Here is a 15,298-nt window from a genome sequence, read left to right as displayed (position 1 = left end):
ATAGAGTCCCCTTTGTAGCTGTTCGAAAGCTGTGTCTGATACCTCAACTCTGTTTAGCAGTTATCAGTCGAGTTAAGTTGGTGTAGCCCAATGCCCCGCCAAAGGGTAGCTGTTGACTTGACCCCACATTGTCCCGCCATAGGTTGTCTAGCGCATCGGGTTAACGTCATCTACAGGCTGTCGAAATCGAGACAACATTGGATCAATAAAGGGAGAACTTGCATATTTAACCTGCTATCTGCCTATCACCTGATCCTCAAGCTCTCCTATTGCATCTGACTGTGACCATCCATGTTCTCACGCATCTCTCAGGTAACCCGGCATCTTTCATCTCCCGTTGTTGGCAACACCAGACGATTCGCCCTAGGAAGAACCATGGTTCCTATATCGGCAGATGAGCGCAACTCGCGCACCATTTCTACAGCCGCCTGCTTGATCATCGGTGACGAAGTTCTGGGTGGAAAGGTATAGTTATTTGGATACATCTTATCTTACTGTCCGTGTAACAGAATCGGGGTAACTGACATCATGAATGTAGACAGTTGATGTGAGTAATTGAAGTACGAGCTAGATATTGTATTAATCGAGATAGACCAACTCTGCCTATTTTGCCAAATGGTGCTTTAACCTCGGAATTGTAGGTCTAACCATGGGTAGCTAAGAATGCGCGAATGCTAAATAGATATAGAACCTCAAGCGCATCGAGGTGATAGAGGACGATGAAGGCGAAATTGTTGAGGCTGTTCAGAGAATGAGTGACCGTTATGACTTTGTTGTTACTAGGTAAGTCCTTCGGCGACACTACGTGGAAAGTGAATATCTAACATGAATCAGTGGTGGGATCGGGCCTACGTGAGGATTCACTACCCTCATTTTAATATAAGGCATACTAATATCTCAGGCACGACGACATTACTTACCAATCGATCGCCAAGGCCTTCAACCTGCCTCTCAAACTACACCAAGAAACCTTTGACAAGATGAAGCTGATGTCAAAGGTTCATCCCAACCAACCGAAGTTCGATTGGGATGTCGACTCGCCAGCAAGAAGGGCAAAACTTCGCATGGCTGAGCTGCCAATTGATGAATCTCGGGACCTTAAGAAGCAAGCTCTTTTCCCCCATGATGATCTTTGGGTTCCCGTATCAGTCGTGAACGGAAACATCCATATCCTGCCGGGTATCCCTAGACTCTGTATGTCATTTCCTGAGCGCCGCTTACTATCTGCTGACCGGGAACAGTCCAGAGACTTCTCGATGGGCTGAAGCCTCACATCCTGCCACGTCTCAGTGACCCCGAAGGGAAGGGTACGCATAGAGTACTGTTCTCTACGCCTCTTCCCGAGAGTGGTGTTGCTGACTACCTCACAACCTTGGCTGCTAAAGTTGGGCCCAAAGGTGTCAAGGTCGGAAGTTATCCTCGCTGGGGCAGGAAAAACAACACGGTCACCCTTGTTGGACGGTTAGCAGGAAACATTACCAAATGCTAAAGAGCCAAATATGCTGACGCAGATATAGGGATTTGGACTATCTTGAGAGTCTCGTTGATGAAGTCCAAGCTGGCATCCAGGGTCTGCGAGTTGATGCTGAGAGTGACGGAGAAGAAGACCCGAAGGAGATTAAGAAGCAGGCGACCGAAGACGCGGACAAGGACACCGCGGAGAAGGTTGTTGAGAAACCTTGATATACCAGTATCTTGATAACTGTGATCCTTGGATATTTGGAAATCCACAAGGTATGGTGGCGGGTTGTAGTTGCGCTGATCACAGTAACATCCGTTGTAACTCTGTAAAGAGCTGCAATTGGCTACATTGCATGCTTCGTTGATATCCTTGAATATATGTAGACAAGTGTGATAGAATGTTCGGAGTTGCAATCTGATACCGGCGCACGGGCTTGAAACTTTCGGTGATTCAACGGTCAAAACCTGATCGTCTCATCGATCATGGCGCTCTTTATTCAGACGAGCTGCATAGGCAGCATTTTTAAGCAACAGGCATCTCAGAGTAATCTAACGTAGACGAAAACTAGCACTTAGACCTGTGTATGGATTTTGCTGCGCAATTACCTGTGTAGGTATTCGACAAGTCTTGAATCGCCTATAGATTCAGCACTTGCGGCCAACACATAAAACATATGTCGTGCATCCTGGTACAAAGCAAAGGTGTTGAATCTTTGTTGTATCATACGGATACTGACTTTAGGGTTGGCAACCGAGATAAGACAATGGGGCAGACTTAAGTCTCATCTCCGACGCCCTGAGGGGCCGTAACGTAGTATCGGCGTTGAACAAGTTGACTTGCCAAAGTCATATTATCATACGATTTTAAGTAACAAGAGGGGTTGGTGATCTGTTGATGTTGCAGATCAACGCGTGAACATCAACTTCCATGAGACGCCTCTGCGTGGAAGGCTAGAGAGGAACTTGTGCTTCATGTGATGGCACACTGTATTCGGAAGCTGACTCGAGGCTCTTGCTTATAAGGAACCTAGGGTGTGACGAAGACCAGGGGGTATGAACAACGAGGATGGTGGAGGTGGAGTCGATAGATTGTCTTAGGCACATCGTAGCGGCGATAACAAGGGTCTATTCAACAGCTCGTGACATGATCGGCGCCGAGATCAGAAGTTAGACCTCGAACAAACCCACGACACCTGAGGGGGAGATTGAAGTATGTCGTGATGTGCGCTTGGCATAGAACTAAGCCAGAGTGTAATCTACCGAAAAGGGGCTGTTGCTAGGACGAGTCCTAGAGACACAACCAAGTGGATCACAACCTGGAACTGGTGGAGACGGATGCAAACGCAAATGCAAAAGACGTCATTTCGTTCTAGAAGCTGACTATAGAAGTTGTTGGAGATCATTCACATTCAACTTGATTGCATTGATGTTCCGTGTGGTTGCATTCGGCCGAAAGGGTCAAGAAGCGGAACTCCAAGCGACACAGGTGAATATGTTCTGAAATAGTGACTGGTAGCATGCCAGGATAATTGCTCATGAAGAGCTAGGGGTGGATAGACTCGTGTTATCTAATGAGTTTCTGAATATGTTTATAAATCGTCCTTGTAACTTCAAGCTCTCCTCTCCCTAAACTACAGGATCACGTGTCTGTCCGCTGCAGCTCTGACAGAAGCCCCACACGTTAACCTCACAAGTCCCGTCGAGCCGCAATATCACAGTTACTTCGTTCTATCGTCAAGTATCCTTACAAAGAGATATCTTCCCCTTGTAAAATCCTATAATATCTTCTGCTCGTAGAGGAGGATTTAATTCATGTGAGAAAATCAGAACATCTTTCCAAACGCTGCTACTTCTGAGAATGGTGGCGTACAGCAGTCGGTCGCTGGACGAGGAGAGTAGACGTGTCTACCCGTAAGGATTCAGCGCCAATTGGTGCTCGCAACATACCTAGATATCAGAAATACAGGGCCTGGCGACATGGTTCGCCCTTCCTGTTATATTCCCTTGGGAAACCTCTGTGGATATTCTGGGCGGCTACTGTTGAACACTTGGATGCGATACGCGACCTGGTTACGGCCATAACTCAATTCCGATCATACCCTGGAGGACGATTCTTCCATTTTTGTACCTAGGTACGTTGCTGGTTCTTTTAGGGTAAAGAACACTACTCACAATGACATATTGTGGCCCTAGGGAAGAGCCGTGGCGGACCCTACAGGCATATTCGGGATTGGTTGCCAGGCACGCTCGTTGTTGAAACTCGCAAACCATGATAGCCAGTTAACCGACGTGTGGGCTTCACACAGACACTAGACAGTTCGTCGAAGTTTTAATAAAGGGCTTGTTTGAGAGCTTTGTTCGTGTACCCATTATCCTAACCCGTTTACTTGACCGAAGCCCTATCCTAACGTGCGAGATTGGCTTTCGGCTCCTGGCCCCTTGGGTAGGTTCCTGGCAGAGCATAGTTTTCTTTGTATCATTGTGTTATTAGTCGATTATGTGATTGGCTTTGTAGGTTCATCAAGTTTTCCGAGCGCATCGCTGAAACTTCTATCTGAGGTCGGGAACCAACACCCACCCCGACTCAAGTGACTAGACACTACCATATCGAATTTACTTAGTAGTTGCCCTAGGCCTCTAGCCTCATGCTTTGTCTTGATATGTTCTCGTCACCTCTTATTCGACGTAAACCCAGTCATCGCAGCCTATCAGTGAAAATTGCTTAGCCCGGGATGATCTTCGAAGTGATAAGAGTGCTCGGCTTGACAAACCCAACTGAAGCTATCGCTGCGCTAAATCTGTTCTTCATATCACTTAACAGAACCCTTATGTAATGTCTTGAGAGGGGCAGTTATCTAGGATCTGTATCATAGTGATCAGATTGGGTTATCGACCTAGCCACGCCACGCATCGATCGACCCCCACCCGGCATTCATCCTGTTAACACACCATCACATCTTCAACAGCCTCAAACGCGCCAACGCTAGTAGTACAACGTGCTGGACGGGTGTTGTGGTTCATCTGGCGAAAGCGGCTGGCCATTGCAACGTTAAGTGGTTGTACATTGGAGGAGAATGAAAAGAACAAAAACCCTGAACGTGGTGAAACGTTTGTCCTGCAGGCACAAAGACATTTTCTCGATTGAGGTGCAGGCTAGTGTTCAAGCTGGGAATAGGGTCAGCTCATGGTTTGATTGCTGAATTCAGCCCAAACTTTGCAGGAGTCAAACCATGTCTGGGCTTTTTGCGTTTTTTAATTGTTTTGTAGACGGCTCATCTTCAACCTGAGACCAAACATATATGAGTTGACATGATAGTGTACGTACTGCGTAAGTTATACTAGTGTGAGTTCCACCAGATAAAACATCGTACATCGTCATTACAGCAGATTTTAGCGAAAGACAATGAAGTCGAGCACCACTCCTACCGCCCTGCACATTAGAAACCACGACCCTGGACTTGGACTCTGAGCTAACCGACTTGAGATTAAGAGCATCGGAGCTTGTTAACCTGTCACCCCATTCATTCCCCAGGTCCAGGGGCTCACCGATGGGACGGGGGACCTGGAAAGAGAGAGAGAGAGAGAGAGAGAGAGTAAGGGGTGAGGAACGTTGATCTGCATTAGATCGAGACGTGAGAGAATGACTGTGGTATGGATAATGGACTCACGCCAGTGTCATCATTGGCGCGTTGATGTGAAAAGGGTTCTCTTCCTTCTGTCACAAATCTGTTGTTGGTTGAATCCTGACAAGGCACGGCTTAAACGTTCTTTGCGTTCTTTGAAGGTCCTAGCGCTTGGGCCATGGGATTGGATGTAATTGGCTGTGATGAAGCTGTTAGTGGTGACAGCGACCGTTCAGACGACCAATTCGAGTGATAACTGGATATCTGGGCGCGAAATGGTAAAAGTGATTCCGAGGTCTCAACTATCTATACCCGTGCAATAAGAACGCAGACTCTGTTGTACGAGGAACCCACCAAGGTTTGTATGAACCAACGAAAAATGCTGGTGATGAACAGGACTAGCCATTCGGTCAATAATGTGCGAGGACTGCGAGGACGGTGCCTTGCACGTGTTGGATGAAGTATGAGGCCTATTCTAAGAGGCTATATTTTATATTGTGATATATATACATAGTTTAAAAGAAGGTTTCCCTATCAACGAAAGCCAAAGGATCACCTCGCTTATTTCTGGATTGATGAACATACGGAGTAGACATCCATGATATTAGATGCATACTGTCCAGGAGATAAGATACACACAAGCAACAGCCACCGAGAACAAACAGTAGAGTTGAAATGAGCAATTAGAGTCCAACAAAGGAACCATGCGACATGTCTGATGCCAAGGGAATAACATCGTTACCCAGCTATACTCCAAGGATGGTCATTATGTTGAGGCCGAGCTCTATTACTCGACGAAAATTATGAAGATAGATTGAAGTTTTGTTTCGTCTGATCTGGTTTATAAGTTGTGAAATAATGTCTAGGTTACTTAAGGAACAACAAACAAAAGATGGAGAAGACAACGGTCGCAATTATCAACGGTAAATAATGTGTATGGATGGTCGGCCTCATTTACATGGCTCGACCGAAAAGGCCGGGGTCACGGCGCCGGTGTATCTCGGGGGTGTTCCGCCGTCCATTCTCCTGCCTTAGCGAGTAAGACGATGGGGTTAGAAGAACGGGCTAATTTGTTCTATAAATCGTAGCTTAAAAAGAAGCGCGGAATAACTTTTAGACTTGACATATCACAACCAAGGATGAGGCGTGCCTTGGCAGCCTGGGTAGCCGTTAAGGATCTGCACCCTCGCTTGCTGTTGCTGGTCAGTGACCGGTAGCTTGGTGTTGTGATGAAGAGACGCTCCAGAACAGACGGGAGAGAGACCCTTGGCCTGGTAAGCAAATTATTTATTACATTCAGGGACTTTAATCCATTGCCCCTATTCCACCCACCTCTGCTGCCACCCCTCGCCCGTCGGTCTGCAGTCTTCACAGTGGGAGGAGTGTGATCTTGGTATAAAAGAACGGATACGGATACTTGGTTTGTGGTATTGGACGCCATCGCTTCGTCAATTATAGTAATTATATGCATCTGCTGCGGGAACACAGGCACGCGGACACGGTGAGGAATTGCTGCAGCGAAACGTGCAGGACAATGCACAATCAACTGCATAGCACGTTGTGGTGCGCTTACGATTGGCAGAGCAGACGCAGCCAGCCGCTGCCCTTGCAGAACTGCGTGGAGGAGGCCAGCAACAGGGAGCAACAAGACCAATCGCTAACCAGCAACAACTGGTGCTTTTGCTGCTCAACTGCAACTGCAAAGCCAAGCACAAGGAAGGGCCCCCATGTCTTGGCCCACAACCGACTCATTAAGTTGGGTTTCGCACACACGCCCCGACCCAACCTTTACCTACGTCCACCATATGTACATACCAACCTCGTGTGCTTGTCCAGTGGAGGAGCTGCTGAAAGGCCGCTGTAAATCAATAGGTGACTGGCAACCCGCTGGGGCCAGAACATCAACATTGAATCGTTGCTGCAGGCATGATCAGTCTCTCACCATCATGAGTCGAAAAAGATACGGAGGCGACCGAATGGCAAAGAGAAATTCTGCTCTTTGTCATCACAAGGCTTTTTTATCCCCTTCTTGCCTCACACGAAGCCTTGCCTGTCGCCACGTTAAAACATGGCAAACAACAAGAGCAAGACAAGGCCCGGTCCAGCTCTGTTCATTCTGTTGAAGCAGTACTAGCTACTAACTTACATGTAGTAGCTACCGTAAATCTCGCTGCCCGGGCTGTTGGTTTTGCAGCCACTCTTGTTGTGATATCGTTAACGCTTCTCTTGGCGTAGTTTTTTTTTTCTTTTCTTTTTTGTTGAATTAGAGGCTTCAATCAGATGGCATGGCCAGGCACCCCTAGGCGTCGTGGTAGGGCTGCAAGAGAGCATATGATAGGTTCATCCTGTGGTTTCTTCACTAGTTAATAGTGAAATTGTGTTTTCTCCTATGCCATAAACGGGCATTTCTAGATTCCGTAGAACATATCCTGAATGCTTTATCACTAACCAACAGCCAAACACAACCACAAGCTTGCCGCCTCTAACATCCATGGATGCTACCATGTTATGGATTGTATACCTCCTACTCCGTAGACCTCTCACCATCTGAATATCGTTACTCGTTACCCCACTACGCGCGCTCTAACTAGAGGCTGGGCTTTATCGACCCTACGGAGTAGTCTAGCCACCAATCCGGCCATCGGGTGTTCCCCTCCAGAGGTCTAGATACATATCCACTGACAGGACGGGAACGGGTAGCCTCCAGTGGTCCCTCCCTCCATTCATTGTGTGTAGGTTACTAACTTAGTTATCTATCTCAGCGCTCGGGAGCGCCCAGCGACATTGACCACCTGGAAAGCCGCCGTGGGGCGGGTGATGGTGACGGTGCTGTGGTGTTAGTGTTGGTGTTGGTATTCTGGATGCGCACTGAGCGCTTTATCAGCTGGAGTGATACTCAAGTGTCATGCCAATTGAGACAAGGCCAGCCCAGCCATGAGAAACCTGTTACCGTGTGTTCCTTTCTTCATCATCCCCGGGTTTCTGTTTGTCGGCGTGTATCGGATACTTGCCTCGCTACAGGTCGAAAGAAGAAGAAAAAAACAGAGAGAAAGAAGAGCAAGCGCAAACACCTAACAAGCGCGAGAAAATGGCTGGAAGTGTTGGATACTTTGCTGGGGGTCAAATTGCCACTGATTCGATGCCAAATGCAAACAATCAAAGAGTATCTAGTACCCTCAACTGCCCCATCCATTCCTAGGTCCCAATCCATCGACGCCCCCCCCTTCCCCTTCCCTTCCCTTCCCTTCCCAGTCCCTTGCTCCCCTTCCAGGATCCAATGCTTTCCTACCCTGGCCTTTCGACCCTTTCCCCTTTCAGGCCTTGTTCCCCTTCTCTCTCCTGGTCACTCTCAGTCTACCCTCGACTCTTCTGCTTTGACCTTTTTTTCGAACCCATTTGGCCCATTCGAATCGTCTCTCCCTCTCTCCACACATTCAAAGCTAGAATCCGCTCGCCCCAGCGGCAAACCATTCAGTGCAATTCAATCCGGTTCAGTTCATTTCGTCCTATTCCCCATCTCCCTTTGTTCCTCGCATCATCTCGTGTCGACCGCAAAGAGCGCCTTGCACCTCGAATCATCTCATCTCGTCCTGTCCTTGGTTGTTCGCCTTTCGACAAGTCCATTTCTCGCGACGTCCGGATCTTCATTCACGACGACAAGTCCCGGTCAAGAGATATCATTATCAGGGAGCGCATCTTGAACTCTAATCACAATGGCTGCGAACACAAAGGTAAAGCGCGAAACCACATTGCCTTGGCCGCAACAGCACCTGTCATCGAATTTCTCGACATAACACTGCATCATTTCGCCACACATGATCGATCGTGTTGCTGACCTTTCATTAGTTCCTGCGAGAGTACAAGCTCGTTGTTGTAGGTGGTGGTGGTGTCGGCAAATCCTGCTTGACTATTCAGTTGATCCAGAGCCATTTCGTCGACGAGTATGACCCCACGATTGAAGGTTGGTGACTCTATATTCATTTGCGTGACCATCACGTCGCGTCAGGAGCAGTATTAATCAACTGTCAATTACAGACTCGTACCGAAAGCAGTGTGTCATTGACGAGGAGGTCGCACTGCTCGATGTCCTCGACACAGCCGGCCAAGAGGAGTATAGCGCCATGCGCGAGCAGTATATGCGAACTGGAGAGGGATTTCTGCTAGTCTATTCGATTACTTCGCGACAAAGTTTCGAGGAAATCACCACCTTCCAGCAACAGATTCTGCGAGTCAAGGATAAGGATTATTTTCCCATGGTCGTTGTTGGCAACAAGTGCGATCTGGAAGGCGATCGAGACGTGTCACGACAAGGTATGTTGCATTACTAGTTAACTTTGGCATGAATCACTGACAATGGAAACAGAGGGAGAGGCACTTGCAAGGTCGTTCGGTTGCAAGTTCATCGAAACATCCGCCAAGTCCCGAATCAACGTCGACAAGGCCTTCTACGATATCGTACGAGAGATCCGAAGATATAACCGTGAGATGCAAGGCTACTCAACTGGTAGCGGTGGCACTTCAGGAGCGAACGGTCCCCCAAAGCCCATGGATATGGACAACGGCGAGCAAGAAGCTGGATGTTGTGCCAAGTGTGTACTTATGTAAAGGGAATAATATCCAAGGGCGAAAGGGAGAACATCTCGAGACGAGGCAGATGCGATCGGCGGGATATACCCGATATGTCTGGTTTCTGTCAACTGCACGCGACACGATGTGAGGATGCAATATAACCAATAGGCTTTAGGAAGAGCACGGAGATGAAAAGTTGATTGCATCGGACGGGAGTCAGGATCTGGGTTCATATTCACATTTGATTTGGACGCAGCCAACGGAGATACCCAGCGATATGGGATTTAGGGACCCGGCGTGCTTATGGCAGAGAAAGTGTCTTTGTGAGCAATGCCGATGGTTCATGCTTTATGACCCACGATCCATACGACATGGAACATGGATCGGCGTTTCTCTGGAGTGGCTCGCTATCTTGGACGTTGTGGATAAACAAAGAAAAGAATCGTCTTGATACTGGAAGAGAGAGAAAGACAGGGGAGGGAGTCTGCTGCAGACATTGCGAATGCCAGATGCAACTAAATGCAATGCTACTCATCCCATCCTCAGGACCTCGCGAGAGATAAAATTCACCCGACCATTTCCTTTTTTTGTTCTGTGTTGCCCGGGAGGATGAATTTTTTCAAAGTACGGCTTCAGATTCTCTATATCCTTATTTTCATACATGTAATTTTTTGCTTCTATTTTTTTCTATTTGTCAATCTCGAGGTCTCCTTCTCTCCAGCAGCAATGGTTCAGTCAGTCAGACAATACAAGTACACATCCCTTTTTCTTGCGGTTCAAACATCTTCGTCTTTTGTCTCTTGATGCAGAACATTCCGTTCGACTGTGTTGTCAGCCACATGGCTTTTCTCATAAAACAATCTGGAATGCTTCATATCCGAGATTCATCGGTGCGTCCCCTTGAGTTTCTCGTGCATGACAGGGTGGTCAAGTTCCTGGTTCGCTATGTTAGGTCAGTCTCAGCCTATCTGCGTCGTCGGCATCTTGTTACGTATGAAAACTGATAAGTCAATTGCAAACCTAGGTTCTATGTCTCAGAAACGCCAAACTCCGGAATCCTCCCACCTTAAGTTCACATGAACCAGTGTTTTCAGCCATTTATTCATTACCTAGACAGACACCACTTCCCTCACTACCCTGCCGGTGGCTATCTCTCGATGCGGACCGAGAAGCTTGCGCCCGATATTTAGATTCCACAGCGGCTTATCAATCACCTTTGGCTGGTTGTTCACGTCGTTCTGTTCATTCACAACCCAGTCATTGCAAACGACACAAGCCCATGCCGTCGGCGCGCCCGTTACAAAACCATCGACGTTGGCCGAAACATTGACCTGCTCACTGGGTTTTTGCGCAAGACAACTGGGACACACTGCCTTCTTGAAGCGTGAAAGCCGCCATTCTTGCATCAATGCCGCGTGTTTCATAACCTCTTCGGCATAGTACAACCTATGGAACCGGCAGAGCGATGTTCCTAGCATTCTGTTGGCACACGAACAGCCTGTCAGAGCCTCGGTATTCTTCTTGAGGTTGACGGCTTTCGAGAGGCCATTGACCAGTTTCCGTCTGTTTTGGGACTGCGCTTCATCAGCTGCAATGCCATATACCCGTCTAGTGCCGACAATTTGATTCTGGACCGCGTTCGGAGCACCGGCGCTCATCTGACCAGCACACTCATTGCAGAGATAAGCACGCATGCTGAGAAGTTCGCTTTCAGTTATGGGATTGTGCTCATGCTGGAACAAATACTTGACGTTGCCCCGGGTACAATCATTGCACACGGGGAAGTATGGCAGGGCTGTGTTGTGATGCGCAGAACTCTGGCAAGTAGCCTGACCATGCCCATCAGTGTTCCAAGCGGCACATGAACCCCATCCGCCCTCTCCCGGTTCAGCACAATAACGCTTTGTCCTTATAACCTTGTCTTCGCGAGGCACGTCACCAAGAACATTACGCACAGGTGTTGGTTGGTTTGTTTGACCATTGACAATGGAAAAGAGGCGAACCTGAGACTCCTCTTCAGGCTCTTTAGACTTTGACTCATGCCATTCGCTCATGTCAATACCCTCGAGATGATTGAAGACCTTCCAGCGTGAGCCCTTTGGCTTCTCCGTGAACCGAGGTTTCTGGTCCGGACCGAATGTAAAACCAAGGAAAGGATTGAAAGCATCTCGACCGTTTGCCTTCTTGGGCACCCGGTTTCCGCCAGCCGTTCTCTCTTGGGATGGCTTTTTGCTGCCTCTAGAGGTTTGAGGCTTGAGCCAGCGCTCCCCGCGACTCGCTTGGGAACGCCTATGTGTCTGCCCGCCTTCCCAATCTACCAAGCTTGAGAACTCATCCTGGGATTCGTTGCTTCCTTCTGGAGACTGATCTGGAGCCTGCGGACCACGGTGTGGCTCTTGTTGGTCATTTTCGGTGTCCTTGGCCAGGATGGCACTGTTAGCATAGGGCGGACGTTCACCACTTTCATCGTCTGCGGTTCCTTGCACAAGTGGAGCCAGCATCTCATACCAGTTTTCGGTGTCCCCCGATTGACTGTTTTGTTGGTCACCTGTTTGATCTTGAGGCAGTCCCGTTTGTGAATGGGGATCTAGTTGCTCTTGATTCAAGTTGCCCCAACCTTGCGGAGTTGGCGGAACGTGACCTTGTGCCATTTGAAGTTCCCCATGTGTATAGTCAAACGGCTCTTGGTCGGGGCCACCATGCATTGGCTGACCAGCTAGCTGTGAATTCCGTGTGAGGGTATGTAGTTGCTGTTGATCAAAGCCTCCGCCTTGTCCGAATGCTGCTGGATCTTGGCCTGACTCATTCAGGTAGTACGTAAAGTCAAGTGGTTGTTGTGCCGCTGAAGGTTGATGTAGCTGCGTTTGTGGTGCCGATACATTTTGTTGAGGATTGTATCCGTTTCCATATTGATTTGACGGTTGGTATGTCAGCGATGGTGAGAACCCCTGCGATTGTGTGTCATTCGCATTTCCAAGAGCACTCGGAAGCATAGGATCTTGCGTTCCCCAAATGTCAGAGAGCACAGGACCTCCCTGGAAGCAGCGCACGCCAGATATCGGCGGTGGCAGGTTGTGTTCCATACCGGCCTGCTTCATCTGGAGATTCTGATGGTCGCGCAGGAGATCCCAAACTTTTTGGTACCCTTGGAGATCGTTCTTTGGGACCTGGGGTTGTTGATTGAGCCAAAACTGAGCTACCAACCAGCGCAAATCAGAGGCAGATGTGTCCTTCAGTTGCTTGTCACCCGATGGAATGGGAGGGAGGGCAATACCCTCAGGCGGGCGATGATGTTGATGAGATGCGGCTACGAATCGATATTGCTCTGGACCACCCTTGGCGTCGGTCAGGCCGTACATAGGAGCTGCAGGACCAATCCAGTGTTCGAGCTTTTGACCATCCTTGAGATCGTTGACACCTCCAGCGCCATATCCCAAGGCCAGGTAGTACAAAGGACCAGGACTATAGGTCTCTTTGTTTTCCCTGTTGGTTAACTTGCGGCGGTCAATACATCCAAACTTTTTCCAATTAAAAGCATCGCATTTTGCTTTGCGATGTCTGCAACTATCACATGGTCTTTGTCGGTCACAGTTCAACCCATGCCTAACACATTGCGTGCAGGCATTGAAAGGGGTGAATTGTCCGAAACCAACCCTGCTCAAATCGAAGATTGGATGCTGTCGAAAACGACCCTTTTCTTCCTCGACCATACAGTCGATACCAAGCTGCGTACAGCGCTCACACGCGTTGTATGGCTGGTGCCACATGACCAGACAGTCAGTAATCTTCCCAGCTGTCTTGCATCCTTGACACGGCTTTCTCCAAGCTGTGTTGGGCAGCACTTCCGCATATTCATGCCATTTTTCTTTGTCCCCCTTTGTATTCTCTTTGTCCGCCTCGAACTCGGGGCGTATCTTCCAGCTTCGGGGAGTGTTCTTTTCATTGAAAGAAAAACCGTTCATGAGCTCTCCATGGTCCAAACATATTGTCCCATCTCTTTGACATTGTTTGCAGGCTTGACTTTCCTCCCACTCTCCCCTGTCTCTAATCCAGCTGCAGCAATCGTCTCCCTTCACGTCACCGTTCTTGTGACGCAAGAAACAACGATCGCATGGATGTCGGTACCACGGTCGACGTGTGAGCTTCTTTGGCCGTCTCAGGGGCATCGTTTCAGATAGGCCAACCTTGCACTCCCCCTGTCTTCGACAATTGAGGCAATAGTAGCCTAGTATCGTATCGACATCGCATATTCCTCCCTGTTTCTTCCTGGCACATGCGTCGCAAGCCGTCTTCTCATACCCTTGAGGATCGCCAACGCCGTACCTTTTGTGCTCGAAGTGGATCAGCGTTTTAGGACCTTGAACCAGGCACTTATGGCCGGCCAGCTCTGGGTTATCCTTGTTTTTAGAGCGGTGATCAGCGCAGTTGGTGCATTCTAGATCATATACTTCGGGGCCGTTGCTTTGTCTGACCTGTTCCCAGTTACAGTCCTTGCTCTGCGGGTTTTCACGACAAAAGATGCAAATTGTCCCTGCAACGACCTTTTCATGATCTTCTTTCTTGAGATCTTTGAGATAATTGCTCTTCGCCTTGGAGGCAGCCGGTTCTCCCCTGGGCTTCTTTTGCGGCCTGGGATCCGAAACAAGATCATTTTCACCATCGTGTTCCTCTTCATCAATATCCGCTTTCCGTTTCCTGGTTCTCTGGAGCTGCCTTGGTGAAGGTGATGTTGTGTTTGGGGCGGACCCGGGGATTTCAGAACTGTTGACGTTGTCTCCTTCGTCGCTAGAAGTGCTTGGCTGAAGATTTCTCATCCTTTTCGGTGCGGGCACCGTGGTATCTGGGGAAGCCGCACGACCTCTCTTCTTGGGACTGGGGCCACCAAATGATGCCTGAAAAGTTGGAGCAGAGGGAAGAGCAAGAGGAGTGTTGACCACATTGTGATGAACTGCAGTGGAATGAGGCTCATGTTGACTTTCAACAGGCGCAGGTTCCGCAGGCGTATAATCAACGTTCCCCGTATTATTCGGGTCAAGGTCAGTTGAGCCAGGATCTTCAATTGGAAATAGATTTGGAACGTCAAGAGAAGAATCGTTGCCGGGTGGAATCCTTGCCACATTATCTGTGTACCTCTGTAGCAGATGCCGAAGCCGACACAGAGCCGAATCACAAGCCTGTGCCTGTGCCTGAGGATTAGGAGCAGGGCGCTTGAATATCTCGTCGAGAATACCATGGGATATCTTAGGTATATCTCGCGTCTCACAGTTCAAGTCCTCCGGCTGAGAAGGGCTCGGCTGGTTCGCATGCTGTACTTGGGGCATCGGAGGTTGTTGCCCCCCAGGGTTCAAGCCAGCGTTCTGTCCGTTAGAACCCTGAACAGGCTCAATGGGAACTGTATTGCTCAAGCTTGGATCCCACGAATTTCCGTGTATCGAATACTGATTGGGATATTGGCCTGGGTTTTGACCCTGATTTCCGGTCTGATTCTGGTTCTCATCATCAGGAAGCATGCTGTTGTTAGGGTTTCTCGACATGTTGTTATGGTCTCGAGAGAGAAATTCCGACTGTTTAATTCTAGATGAATGATACGGTACTTTGAACTGAAGGAGTTTGTAAGTATTTGAGGGCAGATAAGTTGGAATCAA

At 48.7% G+C, this 15,298-nt stretch overlaps 3 protein-coding genes across 3 annotated transcripts; 2 read left to right on the top strand and 1 right to left on the bottom strand.

Annotated features, from left to right (window-relative positions):
* Window positions 1-375: 375 nt before the first annotated feature.
* J7337_004399 (uncharacterized protein) lies at window positions 376-1,683 on the top strand (the record flags this gene model as incomplete). Its single annotated transcript, XM_044822093.1, has 5 exons — window positions 376-465; window positions 689-783; window positions 902-1,194; window positions 1,242-1,461; window positions 1,518-1,683. 5 exons carry the CDS (start codon window positions 376-378, stop codon window positions 1,681-1,683), a joined length of 864 nt encoding a protein of 287 aa, XP_044683426.1.
* A 7,114-nt stretch (window positions 1,684-8,797) lies between these two features.
* J7337_004398 (uncharacterized protein) lies at window positions 8,798-9,689 on the top strand (the record flags this gene model as incomplete). Its single annotated transcript, XM_044822092.1, has 4 exons — window positions 8,798-8,815; window positions 8,931-9,045; window positions 9,120-9,395; window positions 9,448-9,689. The coding sequence occupies 4 exons, from the start codon at window positions 8,798-8,800 to the stop codon at window positions 9,687-9,689; spliced, it is 651 nt and encodes a 216-aa protein (XP_044683425.1).
* Window positions 9,690-10,762: 1,073 nt separating this feature from the next.
* Window positions 10,763-15,187, bottom strand: J7337_004397 (uncharacterized protein; the record flags this gene model as incomplete). The annotated part of the gene is made up of 2 exons (XM_044822091.1): window positions 10,763-13,171; window positions 13,307-15,187. 2 exons carry the CDS (start codon window positions 15,185-15,187, stop codon window positions 10,763-10,765), a joined length of 4,290 nt encoding a protein of 1,429 aa, XP_044683424.1.
* Window positions 15,188-15,298: the final 111 nt, after the last annotated feature.

The sequence above is a fragment of the Fusarium musae genome, chromosome 3 (assembly GCF_019915245.1).
Source record: "Fusarium musae strain F31 chromosome 3, whole genome shotgun sequence".
NCBI lineage: Eukaryota > Fungi > Ascomycota > Sordariomycetes > Hypocreales > Nectriaceae > Fusarium > Fusarium musae.
The sequence above is the reverse complement of the archived record's forward strand: the minus strand, read 5'-3'. Positions and strand labels throughout refer to the sequence as shown.